Here is a 25,406-nt window from a genome sequence, read left to right as displayed (position 1 = left end):
ACCATTTTGGTAATGGTCTCATTGTTTCACCATAGAGGTGAAATAAACTCCCTTCTCCTCTCGCTGCCACCAGCTTATTCACCCAAACCCAGCTGACCTATTCTGACACAATATATGGCTTGATATTTTCAACTGCAGGTCTTTTGTAATTCTTTTAAGAATCACTGCTCTCTAGGACACAGGTCCCACTTTTTGCAGCAATGTCCTTCCCCCTCCTCTTGCATGTCTCATTGTGCTTCTGTTCACACTGAGACATCTTCTTCAGATCGGTTCAGGTCTCTTAAGCAGTTTATATAGTGGCACATGAGAGTTATTTCCATCCCTCTCACACCAGCTTTTCCAAAACATGCAATGACAGAAGTGTGACAATTTCACACTTGATGAATATGGTGAATATTTTCAGGTAAGCCACATGAAAATATTCATGCCATGGGAAACCTGCCTGCAGACTAATCTGGATTCAGTACACAGTCTGTTTGCAGATGCTGTGTGTTATCTTGGTATCTTGTAATGTGTTAGCATGGGTGAATCAAGCTTCCTTGTTATTATGCTGTTTCCTGCTTTTTTAATCTGACATTCATTAAAACCTCTATTTTCAGAAATACTAATCTCATTTAACTTCCCACTTACTTCAAATGCAGTTGCAGCTGACTAAAAAAAAAAAAATTCAGGCTTTTACTGCAGTCTCAAAAATGGGTGGGTGTTTAACTTCAAGCAGATCTGGTAACAGTCAATTTAGCGTAATTGTTGTAAACAAACAAAGAAATGTGAAATGAACTTACCGGTAGGAAAAAACAGTTATTTTGTATACACCACCGTGTCTGATTACTTGAATTAGGAAAACTTGCATTTGATGAATTAAGAACTGAGGGAAAAGCTATCACAGTATTATCGAGGAAAAACTAGAAAAAAAATCAACATATAATCCATTAGCATGACAGCTCTTTAAGGTCAAAATAGAGAACAGAAATGGAGAAGCAGAGATAGCCTTACATGTAACCATTTAACTTTGGTATTTCACTAGTTTTTGTATTTTAATTTGAAATAGGAAAAGGAAGATGACATACCATGATAACTTGTTCCTGCATTCTCAAACAAAAACAACTTTGCTAACCTTCATCTGACACTTTCTACTTGAATAAAAGACAAAAGGCTCTTTGTTATATTACTTTCATATATCAGAAGCTCACACATCCAAGAGACAACAAAGAAATAAACTCAACAATTCTTGGATTTACCTCAACTGAATGTCCTATTTAAACACAGGAAGAATTAAAGAAAGAATAAGAAGTCTTTACTGAAGTTGGTTTACACAGATGCAATAACATCATAACGCTGACATCAATATCAGGACTAATGTAATAGAAACTGAAAAATGGATCCATTTATCTCTTGGGTCATCAAATCCAGCCAGTAGTCACACAGGAAACCAACATCATACAGACCCCTTTGATGCAGTGATCCAGTGCTTTCTTAATAATTTAGATTTTGGTGACTACATTTATACCAGTAGTTTGAATCTCAGCATTTAAGCTGTTTCTACATTTAATCACTATTCATGGCCAGTTCACTTGTTTTTCTTGTCATAATCTCATCCTTTAGTTTTCACAGAGCTTCTTCCTCTCCCTAGTATTTAAAGTGTCATCTCAGGCTTCATTGTGCTCATCAATCTTTGTTTTTTCTCATTCCTTCCCCCACTTAGTCTAGTAGTCACCCTCAGTACATATTTCTTTCAGTTCAACCTTCTGGGTGACCAAAACTGTCAACACACTTTCCAGATTTTATCAGTGAGTCGTGCAATAGCACTAATACAAATTCTGCAGAAAAATATATTATCATACATCCTAGAGTCACAGAATTTTTAGGTTGGAAGAGACCTCTGGAGACTATCCAGGACAACCCTGTGCCATGGCACAGTCACCTAGATCAGGTTACACGTGTCCAGGTGGGTTTTGGATGACTCCAGACAGGAAGAGTCCACAACCTTCCTGGGCAGCCTTTTCCACCCTCAATGTAAAGAAGTTCTTCTTCATGTTGAGGCAGAACTTGTGTTTTAGTTTATGGCCATTGCTCCTCATCCTGTTGCTGGACACCACTGAAAAGAGCCTGGCACCATCCTCTTGACACCTGCCTTTGAGCTATTTATATGTATTCAATAAACTGAATATAAAAACTGAATTTATACATCTAGAACGATGCTCCTTTGCTCACAGCTACAAAACCTTAATAGCTCACTGTACCTCATGCAGCTGGGGCTCAGACAGCTTAACACACACTGCACATGGACATCACCTCAGCTATTAACATCATGCTCAGCAAATGTGGGGTAGCCTTCCTTCATTAGGACTCACCTAGGGAAATGCAATTCATACTTACCATGAGTTAAAAGCAGTCACATGGATGGTTATTGTGATTCAGCTGAGTTGACATTAAACCCACCTAATTAATTAAAATCCTGAACTCATTGCCTATCCATGTGATGAACTTCCAACATGTATCAGAATTTCTTGTCACTAATCTGTCACACCAACTATAATCTTGAGCTTTTTACTACTAAATTTCATCCTAGTTCTTTTATTTTCCCAAATCCATACCTGACTCTTTCCTTTCTAAAATCCCAAGCCTTACCTCACAGACACTGACTGTCACCTTAATTTATTAGCAAATTTCATAGTCCCTCTTATATATTAAATGTGAAAATCTACACGTGGTTGGCCAGAGTAGAGCTCCAGAGGTCACCTCCCTCTCACACGCTGTTCCCTGCACGCTGTTCCCTGCAGGTAGTCACTGTAACCCACCTCTAAATTCTTTCTCCATTTCTGTCTTTAACTGCTGTTACAGAGGAAACCTGAACTGCTTCACTTGGAGCAACTAAAAGTGGGTCAAAATGGTTTATTGATTTACTAATGTTAGATCTGGTCAGTCATTCAGTCACAGTTCTGTACAGCCAGGTCTTGGAAACTTCCAAGGATGGAGACCCACAATCCCCCTTGGCAGCAGTCAGCACTGTTCACGCACAGTGACTTCTTTTATCTTTCTAAAGACTATCCAACCTCCCATGTCACCACCTGTGTTGAGTGCCCTTTGATATGTTTTATAGCTCTGCAGAGAAGAGTCTGAACCCATTCTTTCTCTTAACTCCCCCTCAACATCAGTCCAAGGTTGTGGATTTGCAAAGGTTTTCAATACACCACCTTCTACCAACCCCAAGCTGGCACTCACCTGTGTTTATGCAGTTGCACTTTTGTGTTCCTTTGCTTTGCCAACATAACTGTATATGTGAAACTGCATATCATTAACCTGCCATCAGTTAACTACAAAGTCAGGATGAGTGTGGAATCCTTTGAATCTTTTCCCCGCAGGGAAATACCCCATGTTGCTACAGATGAGGATCAGTATCAGAAATATAATAGATAAACCATGAAAACAGACCCTACAAAATGTTAATAAACATTTTGAAACATACAGATTTTGAAACATCCTTCTATAACTGATCCCAAAGAGGTCTAATGACATGTACATGAAGAGAGTTACATGCACATCTGCCTCTTCCCACAGGATGTGTGGGTGAAATGCACATACTCCCACTTCTGGGAATGCAGGTTCCCCTACTGGCACACACTGCTGAAAGGAGATGCAGGTACTCTAGGTGCACCTGTGCAGCTCCCTGCAAGCTGTCAAGGCATATGCTGGAGAGAGAGCCTTGCAGGTTTGTGTGCAGGGACCAGCCTGAGCAGTGGTCCCTGCAGGCAGCTCACAGTATCCAACAGGCAGGCCGCTCTTGCCAGCTGAAGCAGAGGCGTAATGCCAGAGAGGTGACTTATGACAGTGTCAAAATAGTTTTTTGACAGTCGTCTGTTTCCATTCATAGCTCTCTGCCTCCTGTTACACATTTCCACATTGCCCAGGGAGGCTGTGGAGTCTTCCTCACTGGAGATGTTCAAGAACTGCCTGGACACAATCCTATGTCATGTGTTCTAGGATGATCCTGCTTGAGCAGGGAGGCTGGACCAGATGACCACTGTGGTCCTTCCCAACCTGACCCATTCTGTGATTCTGTTTCTTTTATACTTCTTTTCACACTACTTCCTTCTTTACTTAAGGATTTTCTGAAGTTTCTTGGTTACTTTTTAAGCCAGCTGATGCTCGCCTGCCTCTTTTAACAGGAACAACTTTGGACAAAAACCCTTCAGACAGCTTTGAGGATTTACTCTCCCTCCCTGCCTCCAGCTATTTAATAACTTCTGTTAACAAGGGCATTTGCCAAAAGAACCACATCCCACTAACAGTGCATATACTTTTTCTGAAAACATGAAATATTTAGTTTCAGAATCCCACTTTCTGCATGTCCCCAGAGCAAAGATTATATAACATGAAGAACTCAAACACAATTCTATTATAGAAGCACATATGGTATGCATATTTATATATGTTAATTTATATTAAAGCATTTTAATTTGGGTTTTGAACCTTGCACAAAGCATTTCTGACCTATAAATGTTACCTGCATACACAGAACACTATATGAAAAATGGTATATCTATGCATATGTTAATAAGTATAATAAGGAGAAAAAAAAGGATATGGAAGTGTTGTCACCTGCCATGAGCCAAACAACACTTATTTCTGAATGATGTGTTTGCACTTGTCTTTCTTGTCTCTCCTCAGTTATCTACATCTGCTATCGTGCTCTGAAGATACATATTGTTCTTCAACATAGTATTTTTTGTAAGAGTAGGTTCAGTCCTACTAAGCAGTCACACCTACTCAAATGACTCAAATGAAAGCAGTATTTTTTATGAATACCAATGTTTGCCAGGGAATGTCTGAGCATGCTACCATTACATTCTTATTTTAACTTCATATATTCTGACAGTTCTTTCTTTTCTTGCGTTCACATGATCTGCAATCCTCAGTTGTGAGTTTTCTGCCTCACATAATGAAAATACCTGCTTTCAGTGGGAGCCATGTGGTAACAGACCCTCCCCCCAAAACATGGGATAAATTAGTGCATGTCTCTTGTTGTCTGAAAACAGCAAAATAATACATTAGTTTACATCTCATCAGAAAAGAAGCCATCTTTCTCACTGAGGTATGAAAGTACTTGGGTGTACAATGCATATCACAGTTTCCTTTGAAAAATGGTAGTTGAGCCAGGATTTTTATTCCCAGATCCTCACAAGAATGGCCCAAGAATAGTGTGAAGAATCACAAATTCCGGTATCACTCCCCCTCTTCTCAAGCTCAAAAGGAGAGGTTTAAGGACAGCCTGGAGTGCTAAGTTCTTACCAAGACTATTATGCATTTTTTTACCAAAAAAAGGTGATGCTGAGATACTGGTAAGTTATAAAAGCATAATGAAAATCCAGAGAGAACTGAAATGCATTTAGCAGAAATTTTAGAGCATTTTGCAAACTGCATTTTGCAGTTTGTACAAGGCTTAACATCAAAGTGCTTGTGTACCTGTGTTATTTGGTGTCTTGTGGCATAAATGGACCAAATTAAATTCGCTCAATAATTTCTTTTTGTCATGAAAGTTTGTGCGCCACAAAGTGAAAATGAGTAACTATCTTTGTACCACCATGTATTCAGAGGCAATATGTAGTGGCAAGTCACTGCCTTGTTCAAAGCTCCCACCAACAGGAAAGATGAGGAGCCTGCTGGCCCTTTACAGACTCAGACAGCATGATTTTTGTATTTGACAGATATGGAAAGATGCTCACTTATAAAGGCAGTGACAGCATGACTGTCTCTTCCTACACCCTTGAAAGAAGCCAGAACTGCTGTAAACATGATTTCAGAGCACTGTCTCACCTGCTAGTGCATCTCTGCTAATCTAGTGGACCTTGATTGATACTGATTTTTAAAAGTTCCTTAAATCCTGGAATAGATTTGTGGCTGGGCCCTGCAAGTACCACTTAAATGACATTTCTTTCAGCTGTGCTTTCTCCTTCCAACTCCCTGACCAGGTCAACCTCTAGACAGTGTCTGTTTATTCTTCTCAAAAGAAATACATTAGGCACCCTCCAGAACAGGCACCAATGTGCCAGGCACTGTGGGATGTATAATTAGAGTGTATCTGCCAAAGAGTTAAACAATTAAAAATACAAGTTCACCAACAGAGTCAGCTACACTAAAAGGAAGACCTGTTAAAGAAACCAACTTTCCACTATGAGAATGAAAGCAGGTTTGATTAATTATTTGTCATTATTTGAACATAGGATCATTCATGACTTAGAGGAGGCCAATACTTGTATAATTTAAGGCAGCTTGGCTTCAGAGATGTACAAAAACCAATGGAGCAAAAATACTCAAACCTCTCTCAGTAGTCACATTCCTAAATGTATTCTTTAAGAGGAAACAATCCATTTGCTAAAATTCACTGGATGAAAAGACAGGAAAGCAAGTATATCTAGAGAGGGGCCACAAAGATTATCAGAGGGCTGGAGCATCTCTTGTATGAAGACAGGCTGAGAGAGCTGGGGTTGCTCAGCCTGGAGAAGTCTCCAGGGAGACTTTAGAGCACCTTCCAGTACCTGAAGGGCCAAAGAAAGATTGGGACAAACTTTGTAGCAGGGGCCGTTGCAACAGGACAAGGGATAACGGTTTTAAACTAAAACAGGGTAGATTCAGACTAGATATAAGGAAGCATATGATGGGGGTGATGAGGCACTGGAACAGGTTTCCCAGGGAGGTGGTGGATGTCCTATTCCTGGAAACACTTGAAGTCAGGTTAGACAGGACTCTGAGTAATCTGATTCAGTTAAATATGTCCTTGCCCATGCTGGGGTCGGGGGGGGCGGGGGGGAGTGGTGAAAGGGGTGAAAAACATGACTTTTTAAGATTCTTTTCAACTCAAACTATTCTATGATCCTGAATCTTAAAGCTGGTAGTACCATTTACGCATTTGATGCAGAAGTCACTGAAACCAAGAGCTGTTTCAGGGCTCTTTTATCATGCAGTATTCTTGAGATCTAATGAATCCCAGGGGATGATAAGGCACAATCATGTGATGTACTGCATGCAGTCATTCATTCAGTTTTCAAGTATTAACCCTTCACAGTCTCTCTGGGCCCCCTCTGTATTGCTCCATGAAGGATACTTTCTCCTGATCAGTTTAAAGCAGGTCAGCTTGACAAAAACAGCTTTCCTCAGGAACTGATAGATGTCCTACTGTCTATCCAGCACCAGATCTAATGCTTACCCTCTCCCTTCAGCTCAGAACTATTTGATACTTATGTGACATTAGCTGATTTTTAACTTCCCTTTGCTGATCAGGACCACATATGTCCTGAACAAGAGATTTAGATGTCAGCTCAAGCAGCTAATTTCAAATAAAATTGCACCCCCACTCTTCTTCAGTCTCCCTTGACCATGAAGACTGAGTTTTTATTTGGCATTTTGGTCTTAATGATGATTTATTAGGTGTGGCATGGTTAGACACTCTTTATCTCCATTAAATGTTAATGGCTACATTTTGCCTTCTGCTACTGAAATGGTTCATGGAAGTAAATGCAGTTAACGGACTCTGCTATTAAGTACATGTTGCTTGGAGATATAATAATGATACTTCAGAGTCTCTCCCACTATTTGCTAATGCAAAATTCACAATCATATTTAAAGTCATTTTTGCTAGTCAAACTATTAAGGTTTAATTTCAAGGAGGAAATTGTACTTAAAATTATCATCTCATGAATATCATGGAACATGATTATTATGTTACTCTGTAACATTGCTTATAAGGCACTAAGACTTTAAAATACAGCCCATTAGGTATTACTATAACATTCAGTCCACATTAAACTGGACATGAGCCAATAAAATTAAAATCTTTTTCTAAAACTTAGGTACAGAACAACTCCTTTTTTTTTGCTAAAATGTCTTTTACTACTTGAAGGCCAAGTTTGAAGTGGGCTGTAAACACTAGTAGAACTTTAGTCTAAGTGAAAAACAGTTGCTGACCATATCTCCTTTTACATTTTTTAACTTAATAAATAACCATATGCATGAAGTCTAACTCAAAGAATAATTTAAACCCAAGCTGGTTCTTTCTTCTGATATATTTACAGAGTTTAAAATAAGAGAAAATCTAGCCTGATCTTCATTGTACAAGTTACTAAATCTCTGAGGTTTTTGCTGTTGCATAACTTTTGCATGGCTAAAGGTTATAATTCAAAAAGAGTTTTCAGCTAGTGGAGAATCAACAGCTTTTCAGAATAATTGTTTCCATTGCTAACTGCTTTCACTGATGAAAAGTCAATTTATATTCAGTTTTATATTATTTTCAGCCACTACTTCTTTGAGTTTTTCCTCTCCCAGCCTTACACACTAAATTCACTTAGGTGAATTTTAGATTTTGGTAATGGAATTGGTTTTGTGTTTCTTTCCTCTCCTTCAAAAAAAGTAGGAAAAAGAAAGAACAGAAAACCAACATTAACAAGACTAGAAAAATTTAACAGTAAAATGGAGAGAACACTCTACCAGTGATTTCAAGTGTTCACATTTAAAAGCCCACATTACATCATTTGGACAAGTTTAGTACTTAGTGTAACAAATGATTGATTAAGGATCCCCTGAAATGTGGGAAAACAAAATAAAACAGTGTAGGTATTATCAGTCTCTAAGTCCTTTATAAATCCTAAGTAACAAAAGTACCAGCAATTCAAGCAAGCATTAGGGTTGAGATTTCAAAAGCACTGAAATGTGAACTTCACTCACTCGAAACATGAATATTTATGCATTGATGTAGTGATGAAAACATTGCCTAAATAAAGGTTAGAGTTCCCACTTTGCAGAAGCAGAACTGAACTGGAATCTTTTCACAGGTTTGCAAACAGAATCCGCCTTAGCCAACGGGACAAAACAAAGGAAGACTTTTGATCTCATGTACTGCTCATCCCATTAGACAACAGACCCTTCAGACTAAATGATATCATTAAGATTCATGCTTTAGGCAAACTAATGACACATTTACTCTATAATTGCTTACAGATGTACTCTATAATTTACTCTATAGTTGGAAAGGAATAATAAAATTACATGGATTTTCTCTGTTAGGAGAGAAAAGCACAGGTTGAAATCACTTAAGTAAACGTAAGCCTTAATGAATTTGTAGGTCAGTACTTTTGAAGTTTTGAAAATGTTTGAATTTTTTTCTTATTAAAAAAAAAAAGACAAGCATGTGAAACCAATAATGTATACATTATGATGATTTTGGGGTCAGCAGAGGAGCATCACAAAACTGAATAAAGTCTTCCACAAATCCCATGAGGAGATACTTCATTCTTTCAGCAATGCTGCTTTTCTAAGCGATGCACACATGACTAAGGGACTTGTGCAATTCAAACCTGAGATTTAATTGTTTTCTGTTCATTATAAATAATATTTTTCTTTAACAAATTTAGCCAGGGTCTGAGCTCATGTTGAGCATCCTGTTTGCAGCAGTCTTGATTACACAGTATGTTTTCTTTTTCTCTACTTTACATTTCTGTCTCTGGAAATTATCACGCAGGTTCCTGGCATAGCAACAGGACATAAATTTAATATCTAAACAAATAATGAATAACAACAACAACAAATCTTAAATGGACAAAAAACCAGGAAAAAATATGCCTTTTTCCCTTACCATGTTGAATACAGCCATGGTTAATATTATAGCAGTGGTTGTCAATGTAAGAGTGATCCTTGGCCAAGGACGGTTTGCAATTATTCCAGATGATTTCAGGATCCATAACAATGAAGCTGATGCTTTCTTGCTACATTGCTAAGGGCAAACAGTTTGGAAAAGAGAAAAAAAAATTTAGTATATTTAATTGGTATAAACAAGGGTAGAATTAAGATATCTCAAAACTGAGGGCAATAATAATCTTACAACATTGTACAGAACTATTTAACTATTACAGTCTCACGAGAATGACAGATCATGATTAAACATGAACATAAAGAAAAATGTATTTAAAATCTCTGCCATAATATCACTTCCATTAAATAATTACAATTTGCAAATACCTTACTAAATATTCAATTCATATTACCAATAATAGCAAAATACAGAGCCGACAGCAGTGTCATTACCTTTAACATCATCGAAAACTTTGAAAATGAACTGACCTGCCTTGACTGAATTGAAACAGTCATGTTTAGCAGCCTCTGGAAACTTCAAAATGTAAATAATGACTCTGCAAAGTCTTTGACACAGAATAAAGGCTAGATGTATCCCTGGCAGACCACAAAACAGGAGAGCTTCCAGGCTTTTCTTTCATCTTTTTGGAGTCTTATTTGATAATTAATTTTAAATGGAAAGTAACTCAGCAGAGCAAATCAACCTTCCCTAAAACTATCTAGAAGGCAAATAAGCATTTCATAAAAAAACAGAATGCAAAATTTGACACAAAAAGTGAATAGAAAAATTTTCATATACTGTGGTAAAAATTAACAATAAAAAACTCTGACTCATTTAATCTGCTTCTAAGAAGATGGTTGCAAAGTCTCCATTCATACATGCACAGTGCCTAGAGGCACAAGAGGCTCACAGAGAATAAACAACGATTTGTGACACATCCAATAAACATTAATTTCCCCAAAACTTTAGCAATGAGGAGATAAGGTTGCCTAGAAGCATCTTGTGCCCTTTCCAAATGTCAGATTCAGTTTTATGGAAACCCCTGTAAAAAAGGCAAAGAAAATTTAAGGAACACGACAATCCCACAAAAGTAATTGTTTTTTTCAATGTGTGTTTTCTATTTACTTAATATTATCCGAGATGGCTTTGCATATTGTTTTCACCCTTGCCCCAGCCATCAGCAAAGATACAGGCTCAGGAAGTCTCAAAAATGGGAACTCAAGCACGAAAAACTACCAAACACAGGACTTAATTTAAAGCACTGATCTATTTGTTCAGGTTCAATAGTTATGGCACATCATGCTAAATGACACCACTACCCTACATGTGGGATGCATTTTGCATGATACTCTTTATCATACTGCATGTAAGTATTTTGGTCCTAATTATACATTATGTGGACAAATCTACTGTATATGCAGGGCTTTTTTCACATATGGTTTCCTTTTATGACAGGAGTTTTGCATACTGAATTGGACAGATTCTGAATTCAGTTCCAGGAAGGTCAAAACAATCACTAGAATCTTAAGGATGGACAAAAAAAGGGGAAAAAAACAGGCAGCTTTTATATAAACATTACTCCTCTCCCTTATTAAAAACCTACCCAAAAACATAAACTCAAAGGACCTGCATTTTTGATCAAAAAATTCCTGCTCAAAAGCCTGTTTGAACTCCCCAATGTTGTTCTTCAGCCCTAAGCACACAGCAAATTTCAAGATAATTTGAAACCACACATAGATTTCACAAAAGTTTTGTCAACCCTCCCACTTCAATATAGTAAAAAGCACAAAACATTGATTGCTGCTGTTGCTACAGGAGGGAAGTGTTCCAATGGATGCAGGGAAGGCATCTGTGTGAAAATGAATCATTCAGTTATCTGTCTAGTCTGCCTAAAACCTAATTAGTCAGGCAGCACGGATTTATGGTAAATTAAAACAGTCATGAAATCGTGTCCTAATTACTCTTTACCTTTATTATAGCTCACCTGGAGCTTTACTACAACTTAACCTACATTGTTCTGTGATTTTCTTGGAAATTTAAAAGCAGCTGGATAAGTTTAAATTGCATTAGACACAGAAAACTAGACAAGTACACTGAGAAAGTACTAGGAATATAAAATAGCTAAGAAGTTTTATATATATATATATATATATATATATATATATATATATATAAATATGTACTCTGTGTTCTTTCTGAATTAAATTACATTACATACTGTTCACAGAAAGCATTTAGGATTAGAAATTCCAAGAAAATAAGAGTAAATTGTATGGTCTAAACAAGATATAATGTGTTATGAATTTTACAGGGTTTATGCTACCTGATGAGAGGCTGATCAAATCAAACACAAATGGTGATGATCAAAAGGGCAGTGACAGTTGATGAGTAACATCATCAACAGAAGTCACTGAATTTGCTGCTTCTAAGATGACTGAAAGAGGTTGCTGCAGTCATGATTTCTGATGGGAAACCTACCAAGAAGCTTCAATGAAAAATCTTCCTTTCCAGGATGCCCTGCCATTTCAGGGTGATTCCTGCCTAAAAGGCTCACAGGCTAGCATAGCACAGTTAATTTTGCTAGTTTGCAGAAACTTGAAATTGTATAAAACATGATGGTATATCTTAAGGGTATTGTGGGTATGTGGAAAACTTACATGGCATTTATGGGATGGGACATGAGAGGAAAGGAAGGCATAAATGTGGATCAGAGATGTACAAATATAGGTAGATGGTGGCGAGAAGGGATGAAAGGAAATGGATGCAGGTGAACACTTTTCTAAATGAGTCCATTGCATATTGTTATTAAATTCTATCTCTAACCATCCTCTGTGTAAGTGCAGTCCTTATTCTGAGCCTGCATGTGTGTGAATGGCAGCAAACTTCATGCTGGACTAGATGGCAAGGGGCACAGGATGGGTGCCAGGCACTGGAGACAGATCACGTAGGTGAGCAGCTGAGGGTGTCAGGAGCTGAACTGTCTCACACCAGTCCCTGAGGAGACCCACAGGGTGTGTGGGGGAGTGTGTGTGTGTAACCATAAAGAAAATTCAAACAGAACTGGTTGGCAAGTAGGAGATCTACATTTGGAAAGACGCAAGGATTGAGCTAGTCACTTTGTAAGGGGGGCAGAGCCTGGGTATGGATATTGTACTGACTAAAATTCCATATGCCAGACCCACGAGTGAAAGTGTGCCTGTGGATGATGACAGCCAGGAAGTGTATATTCCATCAGTTTTGGTCCTCCAGAAAGAAGGAACTAGCCCATCAGTGTAGATCATGTTTACCTGAGTGCTGTGTTTTGTTACGTGGGGGCTGTAAGAGAGCTGCTCTGTCCATGGATCTCTGTGATTGGGCCTCTGTGTATGGTATATGCCTGTTTTCCTATTGGGAACACATGTCCAACCTCACTGCATGTTGCACCTCAGACTTCAAAGGCAATGGGACAGGAGGATCCCCTCCTTGGGTTTTGAATTCCATCAAATTTTGCTTCAGTGGGTCAGGAAGGAGCACTTCCCAGCTCCTGACCTCCACTGGACCCAACAAGCTCTAGCAGCCTTTACTTTGAATTTCAAATCCTTAAAAACCATGGCTCAGTTAAAAATGTAAAACAATGTTGCAAAAAAGGTGCTTTTGTGTTTTAGTAGTGCTACACAATGTAAAATGAGTTTTCTCTACTCATATGAACAATTTCTGTTATCTTAGTTCTGAGGATAAAATTAACTTTCGCGCAGAAAAATCACTGCTGAACTCCAGTATCTAAATACAAGACTGTCGGCATCAAATGATGGTGACTTTTCAAACTTTTCTACTTTAAGATCAATGCTTCCAATTGTTAAATTTGAACTTTCTTCGTATTTGAAAGTAATAATTGAAAAAAATTACAGTATAGAATTGCTGAGACTGCTTAGCAATGCCCATGCTGAGAACAGCATGTATTGCTGAGAACTCCCTTTGTTTTCAAAGTGCTTGGAAAACAGGTACAGGCTTATATAACTGCTGTACTAAAATGCCTTGCAATAATTCCAATTTTTCTTTGCTTAGAAGATTTTTGAACAATATCACCTGAGCTTGCTAATATATTTTAGCAAGGAGGAACTTATTGGACTGATTTTCTACTTCTTCACAAAAATATTTTCCTGTTATCATTAAGGGAAAAGGAAGAGCAACTTTATCACTTAGAAAAGGCCTGGAAAACAACATAAATTTCAGGAAACAATATATCATCCAGACAATGTGATTAATCAATAAAGAGATTCTATTATTTCCATTGCTCTTCCTAAAATTACAAGACACTGATGGTCTAGCCAGAAGAACAATGTGAGTTATGTTAAGAGTGCAACTTTTAAAATGAAGTTCTAGGTAGTTATTTCCTCTTGTCAAACAGAAGCACAACAGAGTGATGTATTTCTTACCAGTCTGTTTAATGCACAGCTCTGAGTTCTCGAGGGGGAAGAGCTCTGTTTATTTGGCACATCGGCCCTTCCCACCTTATTTGTTAAGCCAGTGACAGTCTTGAAAGGAAAACTTGTGACAAAACCCTAAAACTTTTTAAGCCATTGAGTAGATATTCCTTGGAAAACATGAAAAAATACACTGTTGAATAATAATTCTCTGTGTGAATAACAGATTTGCTGAACTTCATTTCACTTTTGAGCAGTCCAGATCCAGCCTATATGTAGTACTACTGCAGCAGTTCGGTACTGCTGAAAATCTGGGGAATCCCTGGAAGCAGTACTGGAGGGGTGGGGATAATCATTAAAACCACTCTTAAAAGCAGACTTAGGCAGGTTTATTTTGCTGATTCCGTCACACATTTTTTGTTGTAAATGTTATGTCTCCTTTGCAATTTTCTGAATAAAATGGAGAATGAAATAAAACAAAGAATAAGTTGTTGAAAGCATGCAAGTAAGATAAAATGTCAGATCTCAGTAGCATTAGAGAGTATCACAGTGTGTATTCTAAGTGGAGCTTGCAGAATATGGTTCAGTGTTTATCATTTACTGACTAGAAATAATAGGTATTTGTAGTATGAGAGGTGACTAATGTATTACTTTTTCATCTGAACATGTTAAATCTGATATGACAGCACAGCATGATAATGAGTAATAACTTATTTTGAATATTCAGGACATTAAAAATGTATCCTGTGTTGTCTTTCCACACATAAAAACCTACTTCAGCATTTAATAAGATGAATGCTGTCTTTCTGAGGGGGATCAAGGAACTGGTGAGAGAACTAATTGTGACAGCTATGTTGTAGATGAAAGACAGTGTTTCAAGAGCTGTCACACTTCTCCTTCACATGCTAGTTGAGGTTGGAACATCTCCACTGAAAGCTTCTTATTTACAGAAAGCCAGTGAATCAGATTTTCTATAGTTCCATTGTTGTTCTTTTCATTTTGCATTCAAATACAACTCTATATTTTACCAATACCGAAGCTTCAAAGAATGAAATCAAGAGAAACAAAATTCAGATTTTTTTACACGCTTCTTCAGAGTTGGAGAAGACACCAAAGTTCAAACCCAAAGAGCTTGCTGACAGCAATTACACTCACCTAAGCTTGGAGGAGGGAGATTTTGCTATACAGACACAAGCTTTTACTTTATATACTTATTAATGCTCCTAATGTCGACCAAAAGGACCAAAGTACTTCTAAAACAAGTACTGCAACACCAAGATTTTGAATTCCATGGTGGCACCTGTATATCTTAGCCAGAAATTTCAAATCATACAAATGCATCCAGGTGAAAAGTCTATTCAGTTTCTACCTCATGCAACTGACTGGAAAGAATCTAGAATCCTGAATAAAGAAATAACAGCAAAAACTAAAGTCAGCATCACCGTTTTAATTTCACAGTACTTTGCAGAGTTAATTTACAATAGGCCATGTTAAAATGGCCATGTGGTTCACTTCAGCTGTGTCGTTCAAAGGAAAGAACATATCAGTGTGATGCCTAGAGAGTCTGATCTGGAGCAGAGGCTGGACAGAGTTAAGAAGGAATAAAGTAGGTATTTATTAGAAGGTGCCTACACCTTAGGCAGTACAGGTGCACGGCCATGGCTTCACCCAAGATGGACCCAAGATGGATCCAAGATGGATGACAGGTCACGAGTTTTCACACTTTTATAAGTTTTGGTCTATTTACATATTGGGGTTAATTATCCAATTACAGCTTCAGGTTATGAAGTCTCATCCTCCCAGATTGCTCTCCTCAATTCGCCGTTGTTTAGACTTTTTGTGCCCGAAGCTGTTACTATGTCCTTGATTCTCAGGCTGGAAAAGGATTGTTTTGTCTAAGTTGTGAAAAGAACTTGCTAACACTTTATATGAAGTTCAGAGTCACACACTAAGGCAGTACAGAATCTGAAAAATATGAAAGCTAAAACTTAAGGCATCATTTCCCCCCCACAGAGGCTTGACAAGGTCTTTACCTTGTTGAGTCTCTATTCTAAATGTCTACTAATAATAGGTAATTAATAATAGATAAATATCTAACAGCAGTAAATATCTAGCAACAGTAAATATCTAACAGTAAATACAAATATGCCTTTAGACAGTGAGAGTTCAGTTCTGGCACTTCCTGTGCTGTTTTCCTCACTCAAGAAAACATACAATCACTGTGTTATTTGCTACTTTAAGTTGTTCTCAGTCCCTCGGATCAAGGTTTTTTTTTTTTTGTTTTTTTTTTACTCAGGAAATATTTAAAGATCCACTGGTTTTGAGAAGACTCAAACCTGAATGACATTTTAAGGACAATGCTCAAGGCACTGAACTGTAGAGGAAGGATTTCCAAATGCTGCATTCTACATCAGCCAAGTCTTGATCTCCAAGTGAGATTCCACCATCCAAAAACTGTCTCACACAACAGGAGCTCTGATCTGAGCCCATATTCCAGTACTAGCACACCATGGGTATCAGCTCTGAGGTAATACATGTACAGACCATTGAAAACAATCTGAATGCTCTCTGCTTTTCTGCTTTTTAATAATCATAGGAAAAATTGTTTGTACACTCGGAAGCAACTTGGGTATTTGAAATTAACTTACAATCTCATAATGGGCAAAGACACATTGCTGGATTTAAAAAGGCAATAAAAGAGAACTTTTGGCAAAGCAGACATAATGTGGCTTTCACCAAGTCAGGAATTTCTTCAGCTGGCTTCAATCATGTAACTAATGTTATAAATAGGTAACTCAAGAAGCTGAGTAAGAAGAAGGATTTTTGTTACTGAAATCAGTACATTTATAACAATTCCTGAAGTCTGAACATGGTACTTAACTAAGTGGTGATGGACTTGCTGTTGTAGTGCCTCTGCTAGAGACTCATCAGAATGACTTTAAGGATTGATAAGCCTCTTCCATGGACCGTCTTCCATGGACCCTGTTGTAGGTGCCAAAGGGCCTCTTTAGGTTTTCCTTCCCTAAACATCCCTGTTTTAATCTTCATTTACAGGCAAAGCCTTACTATTGAAGAAACTAAAGGGCCTAGATCTTTCATCTACATCTGCATTAAAAGCCACTAATTTCAAAGGTAAAATTCCAGACTGGAAGTAATTTCCAAGTAGTGCTGCTGCTGATATTCCCCTCCTTAGAGAGGTTTTAATTATCTTATGTGTACACAGTAGTTATGACTGTACCTAAGTACCAATGCCAATTGCTTTAGAATGAAATACAAACCCCTGCAAAAAAAGGTAAAGATCACTCTGTAAGCAGTGATGTGGTGTAAATAATGTGCTCTCTTCTAGCAGGAACAGGGCTCTTATACTGCCTGACCTTTGTCAGAGACTTCAGTAACCTCAAATGAGACCATCTTTCTCAACTGTGAAGCCAGTTATTTTCTGCTGGTGGTTCTGTTGGTATTGTGTTCTTCTAATTCCATTATTCAATTGGGCATCTAAGAGAGACTATAGACATGCCCAGATGAGATGACATTACTTCTATCTTCTCTGTTAACTTAAGTAGTCAAACAAGTTTGCAAGGTATAAACATATGCAGCAAAAAAACCATTTCATAATAATAAAATGTTACCGGCACAAAGAGAATGTCACATCAATTAAGTGCATGTATGTCCCAGGTAATGCAAATAGATTTTTGGACAGTACTTGCACCAATGCATAAAGAACATCTGCTTGAGATTAATACTTCTCTGGCCAGCTACCCCAGCTACCCCAAAGATCTTTCCTTCACATGCTTAGTGTGGTTTTTTCCCACTGAATGCACTATATTTTCCAATGTATCATTTAGGTACCAGATGATTGCTTCCTTGCGTTCACAGCAGGAGGTAAAACACATCTAACACTTACCAGGTCTGAGGCATTTCACATGCATTCTATGAACTCATCTGTACTTTAAGAAGATAAAGAGAAGAGACACAGAAAATACCTGAGCTAAAGGACAATCACTGTCCTCTATTCCTCCATCTGGGAAAGAAATGCCTCAAGGGAAATTCAAAGAAAATATTCAAAGTTAATTAAAAAGAAGGGCCTACATTTAAAATATGAAAGAATAAGACAAAAAGGATCTTTATGACCAAAAATATTCATAATCTTTAAGACTATGAGTATCTCTGAATACTCTGACTATCCAAAAAACAAAAAACCATAAAAAATTTAATAGGCATGAAAAAGTAATTAGAACATAGAACATATAAATTCCTTTCAAGTTTCAGGATATATGCCATTTTAGCTAGGATTGAGCAAGGTTTAATGCCTATGGGCAAATTACTGTTTCTGTGAGAACTGTCAGCTCTCCCCACCCTCGGCCCAAAACCAGCAGGGGATGCAAAAAAGACAGGCTCTGGAAGTCTCAAACCTCCTCCTTATTTCTGCTACTACAGTGCTGCACCATTTGATGGAAAAAATCCTGTTCTTCTCTAATGGCTGAATAATCACTTCACCCAGACTGAGCTGGGCCATGCTGCAGCGCCGCTGAACAGCAGAATCAATAAACTCAAATTGAAACAGTGAGCATTAATCTCTTCTTACAATACTACAATTAAATTCCATAAGAGCTAGTAATTTTAGCATTACAATCTGGATTGAGTTTTTTTGATTGTTTTGTTTTGTTTTGTTTTGCCAATGAAATGAAAATCATACAGAGAAATTTGTTCAGTGTTGGTTTTTGTGGGACTTTCTGTGGTGGTTAGAGCCATTTGTAATAGGTGAAGACTGAGAGTGCAAAGTGTCAAAAGTACTAAGACAAGCACATATAACACAGTGATACCCAGGTGACCTAAACTGAACTTAGATTTTGCTGTCTTTACTGGCATTTCAGGTCCCACTCTGTAAATCTTGTAAGAGTCCTGTAAATATTTGACTGCTACTGCAAGTTTTTGTAACATGTTCTGGTTGGTGGTGAGGCCCAGCCCTGGCTGGGCACCTTGAGAACACCAGGGCAAGGGCGAGCCCAAAATGGGAGGGAAGAAGAGAGGAGGAGGGAACACAAAGAGAGAAACAGAAGAGGGAACCCCAAGGCTGGAGGAGCAGGCACTCCATGCTGGAGCAGATGACTGCACCGCAGCTCATGGAAGACCTGTGCTGGAGCAGGTGATGTTCCTGAAGGAACTGCAGCCTGTGGAGTCCTGAAAATTGAGTAGGGTGGAACTGGGAAAGGAAGGAGCAGCAGAGAGAAATGTCTATGCACCAGCCACTCTCCCCTGCTTGTACTGGTTGACAGAAGGTAAAGGACTCTGGAGCAGAGGAGTAAAGGTAAATTTGGGAAAGGGAGGCGTAATGGTGTGGCTTTAATGTTTGTTTTTGTTTCTTACAACGCCAATCTATCCTAATTGGCAATAAATTACATCAATTATCCCCAAGTTCAGTCTGCATTTTCTCTGAAAATAATTAGTCAGTGATCTCCCTGCCTTATATCAAGCCATGAGCTTTCTCATTGTATTTTCCTACCCCGTCCTTCTGAGTGAGGCAGAGTGGGTGAGCAGCTGGTGCGTGCCTGGCCTGTAGCTAACTCACCACAATTCATCTCTCAGGATCAGACAGGCACAAAAAATTATTGGGCTTTTTGGTGCATTTTTAGATGAGATATTTGGTGTTTTTAAACTCTTGTAATTGTGTGCAAGTGCATGTACACACAAGCAAATCCACATTTACTACATGCCTTCTGTAAAGGAATCCAAAATGTACCTCTTTAGAAAAAGAGGCGTGAAAAAAACCCAAACAAACCCAAACCTATTCAGCCTTAGGATGATAAAGCCTGATTTCTGTTAAGTGTCACTGTTGTGTGAAAACTCAGATATCAATATTGGTTTCTTTGAAATTTTAGACTTTTTCTTTTAAAAAAACCTATTTACAGTGATGGGTCAGATAGTGCAATAAATATGCTACCAAAATATAACATAGGGTGTCACTGTGGTTAAAGCTGCAAAACAATGCTTGGATTTTGACACAAAGGAAGAAATCTTAGGAAGAGAACAAGGGAAAGGAAAACTTATTGCTTGTTTTGTTAGCTGTTTCCCACCTTGTGGGGAAGACCTGGGTTCTTGTCACCTTAAGGTGGGTTCTTGTCACCTTAAGAACTACATCCATGCACATGGGGCAAAGACAACATTGCACCAACTATGGTCATAACTTTCTGAAATCTTCTTAGCAGCACAGTTTCTGTATTAGAGCAGCTGAACTCACAAAGACATGGACACAAATAACTCCTTTTCAAGTTGTTTAGGTTAGAACATGACAACTGGCAAGTCATCAGAAATGCAACAACAGATCTCCATTTCTATTTACATTTTTTACAGCACTTATGTGACATGGGCAAAAAGGCATTGAAAATAGGTGTTAGATATTATTCAAGTGGCACAATTCTACAACTCTGACTTGGAATATTGCTTAGCCATCCCTTTAAATGCAGAAAAATGTATTTGTATTCCTCCTAAGTAACACTATAAATAAAAGCCCCAGGAGAATTTATGTGCCAGCATTTCTTGATACCATTTCATTAGCACCTCTTTTTCCTACTGGAAAAGGCTGGCCTTTTTTTGAAGGATTTTTTAAAAAAATCTGCTTATTCAAGAGTAGTACTCTGACTTCATCATTTTACTCTCAATTTACTATCAAGTCAATAACAAACAGAAGTATAACATTACATGAGAATGAATTTTTGATGTTAAGTAATAGCAATACCTCTAAGACCTCACTCTAATGATTAAAAATATTTAAGAACATTGTTGCATTATATTTCAGATTAATTCCTGAGCAGTGGCAGCATCCCTAACTTATTGGAAAGGTAACTGAAATGTATATTAATTATATTTTCTTAAAAACATGTCCTGGTTAATTACAAGATTCACAAGAGAAGAAAACCTACTTCCTCTGTTTTTTTCTTTAACTACCTTGTCATACTGTTTTATTGCATACTGAAGTAATTGTCTTTCCCATGTGCGTTTTTATAAAAGATCTTTCATTTTCTCTATGTGAGTTTATGCAAAGACAGAGAAGGAGAAGTGGGGATGCCATATGCAGATTGCATTCACTTTCTTACAAATCCTGAAACTCTTTATCCTTATTATAGATGGAGTTCTGTGTTGGATCTATTTGAGAACTGAAAGGGGGACATGCTGAAAGGCAGAATGGTTTGCTCAAATAGTGAATTAAATTCTTAAATTCAGCATAATATTACATACACTAATAGGTATTATAATAACACCTGGACCACACAGTGACAAAACTGGAAATTTACTAAAATATTTTTATATTTCAAACAAAATTGTTATGGTGAAATATTCTTTAAACTCAGAAAATGGTCTTATACAATACTTAAACAAATACACAGTCCTGCAAATTAAAGCAATCATAAGATGAGTCACCTCCTGTAGGCACAATAGCAAAAAAAAATTTGAAAAGGCAATCTATCAAACAATAATGAAACCTCTCAGATGATCCAGTTTCAAACATTTTCATCTGTTTTAACAACAGTTAATCTCTGTTATACAACATATTTTGAATAAATAACAAAAAAGCATTAACATCACCAACCAATCTGATGCCATTAAAAGCATTTTGGAGAGTAATTGATGAGCTTCCCTGCCAATCATTCAGAGAACTTGGAACATTTTCATCTGTTTTAACAACAGTGTTATACAACATATTTTCAAGAAATAACAAAAAAGCATTAACATCAACCAATCTGATGCCATTAAAAGCATTTTGGAGAGTAATTGATGAGCTTCCCTGCCAATCATTCAGAGAACTTGTTATATATTAAATATTAATCATCAGATTTTGGGCTGCATCAGCACAGCTGATGAAAAACAAACAACTGGCAATTCATAACATATATTAATCATGAAATAATATTTCTTTAAAAAGTCTTTTGATGATCATTATTGCTTATGAATACATGTTCTTCAAGATTTTTGTGACTGAGACAATAAGCTGTACATCAGAGCATTAAAACTAGTCTCTACTAATTGAAAATCTCATAAGCAACAGAAGACATGAAAGACAAACAACAACAACAAAAAAAAACAACTAGGAAACTAAAAACAAAGCCAGTTAGAAAAGAAACAGGTTTATTTTTTACATATGTATAAACACTTCCAATCTTATATGTCCTTAATTAACATTCAAAGAACCTTTCCTACATTTCAAAATATAACTATTCTTTCTCTGAAATGAAGAACACAAGAAAGGGGCCGCCACATCTTAAGAAATGACTCAACACAAGAACAGCCTTATCAGTCAAGTTTGGAGTGCAGCCTTTTAGCAGAAGAAATGAAGATGCTGGAGAAACTGGAGAGCAAGGGAAATAAAATTAATATGGCATAAAGAGAGCTTATGCAAAGAGCACTTAATCTCCTGGGCAACAGGCAAGAACAAAAGGTCTTTGTAGCAGCTTCACATAATCAATGATGTTATTGAGGGAGCACAAGAATTACACAGCAAGGTGAACAGGACAAAAAGACGGAAGGTAATAGAAAGTGGTATCTTAAAATCCAGATTTGAGTGGTGAAAACAGAGAAAAAAACCCGGTAGTATTTTTGCTCCCCATACACCCTTCTCTTCTGGGAAGAGCAAGAATTCTGTTTCACTTAAGTGAAGACAAAATAGTTTCATGCTGCTCCTAGAAGGAAAGAAGTGGGCTGAAAACACCATGAAGAGAAGCCAAATGCTAAAAATTAAGTGCCACCATAAACAAGTCTCATTTGAGGCAATGACCATAGGAAAGCCATAATATGATTACTTTCTTGTCGCTGAAACATTAGAAAACCAGTACAGGTCTTTACAGTACGCTAACCTTGCTTTTGTTGTGTAGAGTTACCAAATGCATTGCATTGGCAGATTTGGGCAAAATATTTAGTCAGAGGAGCACCTGAAATTGCATAAGCCAGGTAAGTTTTTACCTGTCTCTTCTATGCTCCAGGGAATGACCTCATTCTGCTCTCTGCTACAGTCCTCCACCAGAAACCCAAAGAGGACAACCCTTGACCATAAATAACAGAGGGACAGTTTGAAAGTGAGGAAACAATAGGAGATCTTTTCAAGCTTCAGGTGGCTCCATGTCTAAATAATCAATGATCTTAGCTAAACATGCATTTTTCTGGTTTCATTAGGAAATATCTGCTTTGGACAACTCATTTTTAACATTGGTACGAGACTGAAAAAAATTATATTTATGTATATCTCATTGGTAACTATTTACTGAAAATCAGAAATTTATTGGTGAAGATAAAAATACTGAAAAATGAAGAAAAGAATGTGGTTTTTTCCTACAATTTTGTAACTTTTAGGAAAAGATGTGACTTTTGGCACATGTCCTTTAATGCAGAGAATTAGCTTGTAGATAATTGTTATCCATGTTCTGAGTGATAGGACTGCAAATTCTCTTGAGGTGATAAAATCACAATGAAGCCACTGCAACTGACAATTACACAAGCCAATACTGAATTCAGACTTTTTTGGTATCTAATAGTAGCTATTTATTTCTTAAAGGCATTGATACTTTCACTAAGCCATCAAAAGATTCAATAGCTATGGAGACCGTATGGCAGTTTCAATGTTAAAACAGTATCAGTTCAGTTTTATAATTTCACTTGAATTGTTGGTGTTTGTTTGTTTGTTTGAATACAGAAGAAAAATAGCTAGTAATAATGGTTTCCTTTCACTTATACCATCTCATATCTTCTGTGCCTGCTTTCGGACAAACTTTCTGAGTACTACCTCTCCTATGAAGAAATTCAGTTGTGCCTGATCAAAAGTATAATGTGAAGGCCTCCTAACCATGCCTGTTAGTTTGGCAGGACTCAGGAAAAAAGGACATCGTTTTTTGAACACAATGGCCTCAGAGAGTGAAGACTTGGGAAAAATCTTAAATGTAGCCTAAATACAATCCCTTACTTGAATACTACAAGAAGTATCTCCTGTTCAATAGAAATATAGTCTCATCAATTCACCAGTCTGTATTCCAAAAAACCAGTGCTACCAATTCCATGCTAGTACCAATTCTGTTTGCTTAAATAAAGAGTATAGGGTTGCTGTGAATTAATAGGCATACTTCTCTCACTTGGTAAACCAAGAATTCTAGAGAGCTACTAGAGCAGGCCTGTTCCAAGGAAATGTAGTGATAAAGATTTGCTTTCATTTAATGCCAATGAAGACCTACTCCTCATCATACATTCCACCCCAAGATATTGTTTTCTTGATTAAATTTATAATTACCACTTTGCGTAAAGCTTGTTATTAAAACACCACATTACTTTACTGACCCCAAGAAAATTAAGACATTAATAAATTTTTCCAGCCTTGGAAAAATGTCTGGTGATCTTGAAGAAATTATTTAGTACTTGAAACTTGCTGGATGTTATCCATCTTCAAATATCTCCAAATCTACTTTTAAGTAGCAGGCTGTGTGCCTGCACAGAAATCAATGATATTACACTACTGCAAAACCAGATTAATGGAATAGTGAATCAATAAAACCCAGTGACAGATTTAGTTCGTCTCCCTGTCTTCATTAGACCACCATTTAAAAGTCCTGGAGAACTTTTGCAAGAAAACAAAAAGGGTAGATAGAATTTTACTAGGAAACAACATTTGCAGCATCAGAGTATGTTCAATTTATGTTGCATTTGTGATGACTACATATGCTGGTGGTTTTTCAGCTTTTGTTTTTGTTGTTGTTTTTAACTTGGAATGCTCCTAATTTTCTAGAAAAGATGCAGGTGCCTGTATAATACCTTGCCTTTCTGTCTTCCATTTTAGCATCTATTAAAACAATCCACAGACCACCTGAAGCTGAATACCGTTAATGTTGGTAATACCTGATTTTACACTTTTGCTTTTACAATTCAATATGCAGCCCTATAAAAGGAACATAAGACACTTAACATTTTGGTAATGAAAATGACAAAGCATTAATAAGTGTCTTTTGCTCTGATGTTAGAAATACCAGAAATACCAGCAAGTTGGAGGATATTTGCCTTAGCTGAATACAGTTCCCTAGAGTTCACTGATATTCTGATCGATTTTAATGAGATAAAGAATTGGTTTAAGCAACATAGTAAGGATAGAGCAAAATTAATGTCTGACCACATGTAAGAGAGATGATAAATCTAGACTAATATTCATTACTCAAATAAAAACCAAAAAAATCATACTGCTGGCTGGGAGCAGTAAGATCCACCTTTGGCTTTTGGGATGTGGCAAAACATGAGTTTCCTTGAATTTATTATATTACTTATCAAAATACAGTATGAGCTTGTAAAATAAAATTTACCATGTCTTAATTTCATATTTTTAATAATGCCCAAAGTCACACTCAAACATGTGC

At 37.2% G+C, this 25,406-nt stretch overlaps 1 protein-coding gene across 1 annotated transcript in view; it reads right to left on the bottom strand.

Annotated features, from left to right (window-relative positions):
* Positions 1-25,406, bottom strand: part of ADCY2 (adenylate cyclase 2) — a 205,370-nt gene that overhangs the window by 26,016 nt on the left and 153,948 nt on the right. The window contains exons 15-17 of the mRNA XM_041475879.1: positions 12,910-13,006; positions 9,626-9,763; positions 783-902 (exon numbers count right to left, since the gene is read on the bottom strand). Coding sequence (XP_041331813.1) covers positions 783-902; positions 9,626-9,763; positions 12,910-13,006 — 355 coding nt within the window. The remainder of the gene's footprint in view (positions 1-782; positions 903-9,625; positions 9,764-12,909; positions 13,007-25,406) is intronic.

The sequence above is a fragment of the Pyrgilauda ruficollis genome, unplaced genomic scaffold (assembly GCF_017590135.1).
Source record: "Pyrgilauda ruficollis isolate IOZ18807 unplaced genomic scaffold, ASM1759013v1 scaffold37, whole genome shotgun sequence".
NCBI classification, from domain to species: domain Eukaryota; kingdom Metazoa; phylum Chordata; class Aves; order Passeriformes; family Passeridae; genus Pyrgilauda; species Pyrgilauda ruficollis.
Note: the sequence above shows the minus strand (reverse complement) of the source record. Positions and strands in the feature narration are given on the sequence as shown.